The sequence below is a fragment of the Antedon mediterranea genome, chromosome 1, assembly GCF_964355755.1.
Source record: "Antedon mediterranea chromosome 1, ecAntMedi1.1, whole genome shotgun sequence".
Classification (NCBI taxonomy): Eukaryota; Metazoa; Echinodermata; class Crinoidea; order Comatulida; family Antedonidae; genus Antedon; species Antedon mediterranea.
In genome coordinates this window covers 18,768,697-18,778,169 of record NC_092670.1, presented here as the reverse complement: position 1 = coordinate 18,778,169, position 9,473 = coordinate 18,768,697, and the positions used below count along the sequence as shown (strand labels likewise).

Below are 9,473 nucleotides of genomic sequence, written 5' to 3'. Positions count from 1 at the left end.
GAATGTCGTCGTGTATTTGTGGCAAAATGGGATGCGTGTTTTTGTGCAACATAGGGGTTTTTTCTAATCAGTATTTATACGTTATTGCTTTCCGTTTTCATTGTTTTTCATTTCCACGGCTTTCTGTCTCAGCGGTTTTCCGTCTCCACGGTTTTTCATCTCAACTGTTTCCGTCCTACGGTTTTCCGCCTTAACGGTTCTCCGTCTCAACGGTTTTCCGTCTCAAAGGTTTTTCGTCTCGCTCAACAGTTTTCCGTCCCACGGTTTTCCGTCTCAATGGTTCTCCGTCTCAACGGTTCTCCGTCTCAATGATTCTCCGGCTCAACGGTTCTCCGTCATCGTTTCCTCGCTACCGTCGGGCGTCGTAACTTTGCAAAGACTACCAGACAACCTTATTCGGTACATCTCAAGCTACCAGTTAATTCAACATAGTGGATTTATCTGCAAGTTTTTAATTTCTTTTTTATCTCAAATGATTAATTGAACTCTTCTGTTGAAAACAATTCGGTTTTCATGTTTTGGCAGCAATTTTGATTAATGATGAAATAATGATTGCAACTGACGCTCCTCGAGGCGTTGTTAGCAAACGTTAAGTGTTGTATAACACACACTGCATCATGTTCTTAATGGCTAAACATATTCCCAAACAATCTTTTTTAAATAAGCGTCATTTAAAAATGAGAAACTAATATAAATAAAAAATAAGAAATTATATTTTAAAATGAAGAAGCCTTTTGTTGTAAATTTCTGTAGCAATTATAGTCAATTATCGTATTCGGATGGATAGCATATTATCGTATTCGGATGAATAGCAATTACAGTATTCGGATCCGAACATTTTTTAAACACTTCTTAACTTGATTGAATTAGCAAACTGGGGCAGGCATGCACGTGGCATATTAATTGTTTTTAAAAAGACAACAATACGCTTTTAGGAGGATGAAGAGCAAAGAATCAGTCATTGTGTGTAACTGACCCAAATCGTAATCTAAAACGCAACTGTTTTTATCCGCTGGGTTTTGAACAGGTTTGTCTATTTTAACTTCAATAAGAAGAAACCTACGGTGGCTGATTTCCGCCAAAGAAAAAAATTATTATAATAATACGGCGTTATAACGCCCTAAATTAGTGCGTTATAACGCCGTAATTGGGGCGTTATAACGCCGTAATTAGGGCCTAAATATACAATCCCAAATTTAGGGCGTTATAACGCCGTAAATAGGCCTAAATATACAATCTGTTCACACGTACATGCGCATGCGTAGTACATCAACAAACCTCTCGGCGCATTCACAGATTTTAGAAAGTCACGTGGTACATTACTGGCCATATTTGTGTCCAACTATGCCTATGTAGTGTATGGAGTCAAGTCATTTGCTTAAAAAATGTATAACATTCACAAGGTTTTAAATATATAATTTAATATCAAAACAATCAATTTGTTTAAAGGTTTTTGTTAAGATAACGCAATCATAAATTACTGCGAAGATGATTTTAATTTTAATTCAAATTTATTTGTAAATTGAAAGAAATGTTTTTTTATCGTAGAAATAAATGTTTACTTCAATGAATGAATGAATTTTAAACTAAATGTAAAAATAATGCATTACTATAGAGAATCGCTGTACAAAATAAACGCATGGGGCGCACAGGCAGAGCCATTAAATTAAATGGATTAAAGCTATTTTGTTTGTTTAAAATCATCAAAATTATATTATTATTTTAACAAAAACCTTTAAACAAATTGATTCAATCCATTTAAAGTCGCAACTTTTATGACTCTGGGTTTGTTGATGTACTACGCATGTGCATGTACGTTATAACGCCCTATCACGGCGTTATAACGCCCTAATTACGGCGTTATAACGCCGTATTATTATAAAAAAATAATTTTTTTTCTTTGGCGGAAATCAGCCACCGTAGAAACCACAGTAAGTATAATATTGTATAAATTCTCAAAATCATCGTCATCGTGCTGTCATTATCACCATAATAAACAAAATCTTTAATAATAAAATAAACAATATTAAATTGACGTTAGCATTTATTTGCAACAGGAGCTTATGATTAAACAAACAGTACACTCTAATTGACATTTATTATACAGTATTTGTATAATATACCTAAAATAATAACAGTGGCTAAAAGAAAAAGGTGATTGTACAATACCGTATCGAAACAAAGCTACAAATTAACAATCTTATTGATATTTCAGAAAGAAAAGGTTAACAGAAAACCATTTGAATGGTCATGCTGTAGGGAGCAAATCAAGAATCTAATGTTGATTTTGCAGGATAACTATGCATGCAGGTACGCCAAGGTACGTCATTCTTAGGATATACCCAGGTACGTCATTGCCAATATATTTATGTACGTCATTCCCAGTGTCTGCCAATGTACGTCGTTCCAAGTGTGCCACGAGAGTTACGTCATTCACGGTACGTCATCGCCATGTACGCCAAGTTACGTTATTCCAAGGGTTCGACAAGACACGTCATTTTCAGGGTACACCAAGGTACGTCATTCGTCACGATATTCCGCGGGTAAGTCGAGTGAGTCTAAATAGATACGGTAGTGGATTATACCCAGTACAGGCTGCGAACCATAATTTCGTTAATGAATTCTGTAATAATCATAATAGTTGAAATCAACCCAGATGAACTACCTCTGCCCTGGTTCCCTAGGTCCATGTGTGGTTTTACCGTGTAGGAATAATGGCCATTATTGCACATTTACATTTCTGTGGAAAGACAGCTACCATAATGCTCGTTAAGTCGACATTTTCACAAGTCTCTTTTTTAAAATAATTACTTCAATTTGTTAATATTGTTGATGCCCTACTTTTTCCTTCTCATTGCTTTTTTGTGTAAAGTTAGTATTTCACATTGCCCATGGCATCGAATTTAAAAAAAATCATCGTTAACATTCTTTTATCAAGTAATGCCTAATAAACATAAATTAAGAACACCTTTGAAGTTCGTAGCTAATTGTTTCATAAATGATGGAAACCAACCAAACTTTTCTGAGTAAAATAGATATTACACCGTAAACAGATACGTGTTCCTGCTCCTTGACTATAGTGTTTGCTTTTAGCAGTTTATCTTTAATTTTTTTACTAATATTTTTTTTCTCCTAATAAGATGGAGACTTTAATATTGCACACGTGTATATTTATATTTATAAAAAATATAAATTTTAATTTAACTAATAAAAAATAATAGAATTCAAAATGTCGATCAAAAATTCGGTTCTGAGTTCCAATCGTAAAAGTTGTAGCTCTCTTGTCGAAGAATCTGAAAGGAAATAAATTGTGTAAATTATTATTACTTACAAAATGTATTTAACCTATATAACATCTATGTTAGAAACAGCGGGTAAGTGACGAACTTTTAATCATTTAATGTTTTTTCAATGCTTTATACAGGATATAGCGAGAAAGTTGTGGTCCTTTCCTCATCGGACGCAAAATGAATTTTCGTATTTAGGATAGCAGAAACCAAAAAGGAATTGGTACACTGTCACACCTTCATAGGATAGGCCTACGTAGCTTAGAAATTGAAATTGAAATATATATTTATACTGGGTATAAAGACTGATCTCCCAGAGGGCCCAGTTGGTGATCAGTGGCTAAGATGTATTAATACACCTGGGTAACCCCCTACTCGTCTTGAAAGATGTACTAAGTTCTTTAAAGTGCACACGAGCTAGTCTAGAGTAAAAAGTATTCTTTCCTCCGATTACAAATATGCTGGTGATATGCTTAAATTATGGTAGTGATATGACATCATCATGTCCATAATATGGGCATTTAAGCAAAATGCCCATATGGGCATTTTGTATTCATTTACCTGGCGTATGATCTGTTTTAACGACATTCTTGTTGATTGCATTTCTTCATTAAGTTTGTTGTCAGTTGAATCATAATCTTGCCAACTAGCCTGTCAACAAAAAAAACGTTTAGAATTGTACCCATAGGCCTATGTGTCCGGTTAAGGTCCCCATGTGTCAGTATTTGCCCTCTGTATTGTTAAACAAGTTATACAGAAACCAGTATATAGTTGAAATTTAGTAGTATTTTATCACTTCAATTTCATGTGGCAAAATTTCATTGATTCAAAGGTAAAGAGTTACATTGTCTTTATTAAGTTTGATTTTTTAGATGTTGTTCTTTTGTTTTCAGTTGCACTTGTTGCCAGTTTTAGACAATTGTATGTGTTTCAGTCTCAATTTCTAGCTATGTTTGTTTGACAACTATTGAGTAGGCCTAGGCATATTAAGAAAAGAATATATTACTGTCATCACAAAAAGTTTCCTATTTTTAAACCTAATCAATACCGTTTGTACTATCATCGTCATCAATATCGCGCGGTTTAAAGGCATTGATAACTTTGTTTTGGTTTTTGTAATCGGGTTTGTGCTATCATCGTCGTCAATATTTTGACTTCTGCAATTTGTCGAAAACGTTCAAATCATACACTTACATCTGATTCCATAATAAATGAATTCCTATCTTCGTCAGGAGTATAAATCCGTTTAGTAACTCGTTTACATCTATATACCATTCCATTTATGTCTGAACACGGTATTTGTCTACCGTTTTTCAACGTCAACGACTTGCCGCCATATCTACCGGCAACCACCGACCTCGGAGATCTGCATGCACAGTACATTGAACATACATTTGCACAGGAAAATTTGGCTTCACAATTTTGTTGACATGCTGAAAGAGAATAAGGATTTATTACTAGGGCCTATAAAGTAAAGATGACGTATGTTGGTTCTCTCAAACTTATGCTAAACATATTTTAATAGTAAAAAAACCCAAAAATATGGCAAATTGTTGTTCCTAAATATTAAAACGAATGCATAATTTTATGAAATTTTACTCTAACGCTCCGATCATTAGAACAGTTCTTCCCTTGTTAGATATGTATACAATAGACCTATCGCAGTCGTGTAAATGGGAAAGAGATATATATCATAGTTTCATTCATTCATATTATTATTACTTTACCAACTTCACTTTAGTTTTTAAGAATTCTGCGAAATATTTAGATTGATATGATCGAACAGGGTCATAACTGATAACTGAGCTGAGAATGTGAATTCGTAGAATTAATAGCCTATTGAGAAGAAACGTCAAGTTTATTTCTAGGTTACATGCTCCATCAATGTGTCCAACGAAGGCACATAGGCGCCTCGTAAATTGAAAAATGGAAAGGAACGCAAAAGTTAACAAAGTTCAGTTAAACATTAAATTTATTGAGGTTTTTAGATGCGGGGCTTTACCATAAATGTAGACAAAGAATGTTTTATTTTAGTCAGAATAAGTAATATGTAAAATTCTCCTCCTAAGTAGAATACAGCAATTGATTATTTTGGTAAATTTGACATGTCTTCACAAATCACAAGCTTACTTTAATTTGTACCACAGTTAGAACTGGACGCATTAGGCCTATGACATTGTGACTGTCGGTTCGTCCGTAAGTCCTGATCAATCACGAATCACATTGTACGACATGAATGAAAGGTTTTAATTGTCCGTCTTACTAATAATAACGGTCTTTGTACCAATGCTTTTCTTTAAATAACCTATAGAATGTAAACTATATGACGGGATGTCGGTTTGACCGTCAGTCCTCATCAATCTCTACGAGTCTCATTGTCTTCACATCACTATAGCATGTAGTTCACGATATTGATTCTTTCGTTTTGCTGAATAATGGCTTTTCATGTCAAATTACGTCATTTCACGCAGTTGACACGTGTCAATTGGGACACACCACATTAGAATTCTGTTCTTGTTTTAAGAAACATTAATTTCAATTCTAAAGGTAATAAGCTTACGAAATTTCCAATTTAATGAGGAAGTCCAAATAACTTGGCATTTATCATTAATAGCAGATTATCATCAAACTCTTGCCTTCATGTTGTCTTTCTATTCCTTTAAGCACAGAGAATTTGTTATTCTTATGACCAAAGTGGGCAATTTCTCTTTATCCCTCTCTCGTTTGGGGAGAGCATCCACATAGGCCTATTCATTTATTACCCTCCCCTCCCCCACTTTCTTTATATAATATATGACGACATCATATTCGTTTTATCCGTGCACTTCGTCCTCGCGACCCATGCCAGATATTCAGGTACCTGTGCCACATGGATTATATCCAGATTCCCCGGATGTCATTCATGGTACCATTTCCCTGTTATCCATAATTATTCTCCTCATTAACACCACAAACTTTAACTTAATAGATGTATAATGTTTAATGACATAACATGAGGATGTCGACCCATTCGTGGTCGGTGGTAAATCCTAATTTGTTACAAAATAAATGCTTTAATTAATAAATAATTTTCAATCTATTTCTTCTCAACATAATATACTTTACAAAACATTACTTGTGAACACACTTGAACTCGCTGTCAATTTCAATAATGGCTAACAGATAATATCAAAATAATAGATAAATTCCTGAGGCTTAAGGCTACCGTTGCACAACAATTATTTTCCAATAAATTACCAAGATGATTATGGCCGATGGCAGTTTTGCTAATAAGTGTTCTTTTATCAGTAAGTTATTGCAATTCGGAACTTCAAACAAACTCCTTAATTGCCTCAATTTACATTTTTTCTGTATTACTGTATTTTTAGAGTCTTTTAAAGTTTTACATTTTTATGAGATTATGTATTTATTATTTTGTCGCAGCATTGGGGTTTTTTTTCAGTATTTTTTGCTTCGATTTGAATAATTATTTCACACTTTTGGTGAAAATTTTGTTGAAAATTGGCTGTTTGTTGACAGCTTATTTACATAATTAGGCATAATTTGTGCATTTAGTATTTTATTTGTTAGATATTTTTATTTTGTATCTTTCATATTCAAGGTGGTGTTAAAATTAAAAGAGAGAAAATAAATATCGATAGCCTAAATTTACATATTTATATTTGGTTTATTTATTATATTTTATTACATAGATATTATTATATTGATTTTATACTTTACAGACAAAATGTAAGAATATTTTTTACTTATTAGACAATGTTGGCATACATCTTTTTTCCTAGAAATGAACAACAATATAAGCCGTGTTTATGACCGTCTATTATAAATTATATTGATTTTAATATAATATGGCAGGTAGCAAGTTATGTACACAATCATGTGTTTATACTAAAGGTTAATTAGGCCTATGTCAGTTCAGTGTATAATGTCACCATAAAGTAAAGCTACGGTCAGACAGAGGAGGCCGGATTCTATTCTACTACACTATACCCATTTTTCATAATTTTTCTCCAGACTCGGTAATGTTCGGCAACCCGACCACCGTGAGGTAGACGTTCGATCGTAAACAGTTCGGTGAATAAAGCATTATGCCTTTATTAATTTCTATTATTAAAAGATAATAAGACATTTATTCCTATATTTTTATGAAATTTTAAATTACAAATAAAATTGTGATAATTGTGTATTCCCAAAATTGTGTAATTTATTGGTTCAGTGTGCCTCCTGTTCTGTTTTCTTCACTAAGGGACTCAACCCACTCTAAAACAATAACCACAAATATGTGGTTATTGTATCCTGGTAGAAGATACCCTATAGAATATCTACTTATATTTTACTCAACCATTTGGTAATTGTCCATCATTATCCGTTATGATTTCTACAAAATAGTGATACTTTACTCGTATCGTAATATAATGCTGCATGGATCATGTAACTTGTGTTAAAAGCTTTGAGCTTATCCCAGCCAATTGATTTATATAGATCTAGTGTATAGAATAGCAAATACATAATTCCAAAGATGACTTTAGGCATATCCTAGGGTGGGCCTACACTTTTAAAATAGGAGCCTACAAAATATGTTGATACTGTGTCCCTCATTCGCACTTGCGTGACAACCAGGTCTTCCATCCTCAGAGATGTACATACAACTATACTTTCAATAGATAACTGAATGGGAGCTTTGAACAAATCGTAATAAATTAAATTCAAGGTCCCGTTTCCATTAGACCAACTATTACGCGTTTGTGCGCTCGGCGTGCATCGTAAATTAATAGGCCCCTAGCAGCTTATGTAAAAACTTTGAATAAAGTAAGTAATAACTTAAGTAATAACTTACTTGATTTTGATTCTGCTATTGCTATTAACGGTAAGATAGCGAATAAGGCAACGACTATGTATAAATCTTTAAACATCTCACAAGAAAATTACACGATATCCACGAAAGAAAAATATCTGAGTTACTACCGTACTCAGCAAGTGCATCGAATATATCGTTGACTTCTCTTATATCAAAACATATATTAACTCAATTGTTTGATCAGAACTTTTAATGCTATTTTATCCAATCAACGTTCCGTGTAGCGCCGGATGCGCCGGTTTTTATTTTATTTTAGTGCTTGAGAGATTTCACTTTGGCGAGGAGGCGGGAAACGAGACACATGCGTCGTTGTACAAATAGTAATTATATTTCGTTGTTCTTTGTAACATAACTCATTACCTATACTAATTAATAAAGTGGTTGTTATGGTCTTTTTTTCTTTTATAAAAAGCATGACTATTTGAACACTAAAGGTATTGTTTGCCGGAATATAATTGTTGGGGGATATGGCTGTGTGCGTTGTAGGTCTAGTAGTTATTGATCGATCGTCACCGGTATATTGACTATATCAATAATATAAATATGAACGGAAATATAAAGTTAACAGTAATTATGTCTCGTGATTACGATGCTAAGTTATTTTAATATCGTAAAACGTAGGTTCTTTTCGAGATGGACTTATTTTTTAGATGGACTGATTTTTTAATGTCAAAGGAATAGAAATGTAAGATAGTGGCATCGTACGGTATCAATACTTTTTTAATTATCTCAACAATCAACAATCTTTTCGAGATTTTACGGTAGCTTATCATCCAGGTTCGATTAGCATAGTTAGTGGGCCTAACGGACGTGAGCAAAACGAATAATCCCCCGCCGGCTCCTCCGCCCCCAGCACCCCTTTACAATACTAATGAAATTATATTAAATAAATAGAAAAAAAGCAGAAACAATGCCGGTTCTTCACACCACGCACCACGCAAATAAATTCAAAATAGTTTGTGATATGGTGCGCCAACACTGACAAAATAAATAGTTTAGAGTGAAATTGACATATCAAACAAGGAAAGACAGTTTGTGGCCTATGTTAATATTTAAATTGTATAAGAAGGTTGTGGTTATAATATTCATTAATGTATTATTGGTTCAAACTAATTGTGGTTTATTCTTAATTGGTATATCACTTGAAGTTTACTACGGCAATCATTTATTGACGACTTTTTCTTCTTACATGATTTTTAATAAACAATCATTCACATACGTGTTTTCTTCCGGCGTAGGACGTCACTATTAATTTCGAATTGCTGGTCTATTTGAACGCATCGTGATGTATTTCTAACTAAATTACATTCCGTACACTTTATTAATAA

The 9,473-nt window shown here is 33.5% G+C and overlaps 1 protein-coding gene across 1 annotated transcript; it reads right to left on the bottom strand.

Moving 5' to 3' along the window:
• Positions 1-2,020: 2,020 nt before the first annotated feature.
• Positions 2,021-8,278, bottom strand: LOC140047528 (uncharacterized). Its single transcript, XM_072092574.1, has 4 exons — positions 8,125-8,278; positions 4,482-4,720; positions 3,849-3,938; positions 2,021-3,293 (listed from the first exon to the last, which is right to left on the bottom strand). The coding sequence occupies exons 1-4, from the start codon at positions 8,198-8,200 to the stop codon at positions 3,237-3,239; spliced, it is 462 nt and encodes a 153-aa protein (XP_071948675.1). The 5' UTR covers positions 8,201-8,278; the 3' UTR covers positions 2,021-3,236.
• Between the last annotated feature and the right edge of the window lie 1,195 nt (positions 8,279-9,473).

Coding starts and splice junctions, on each gene's coding strand:
- LOC140047528 (XM_072092574.1), bottom strand. CDS start 8,200: ATGTTTAAAGATTTATACATAGTCGTTGCCTTATTCGCTATCTTACCG. Junction 4,721..8,124: donor AATAGCAGAATCAAAATCAA/GTAAGTTATTAC, acceptor ATTCTCTTTCAG/CATGTCAACAAAATTGTGAA. Junction 3,939..4,481: donor CATTTATTATGGAATCAGAT/GTAAGTGTATGA, acceptor TTTTGTTGACAG/GCTAGTTGGCAAGATTATGA.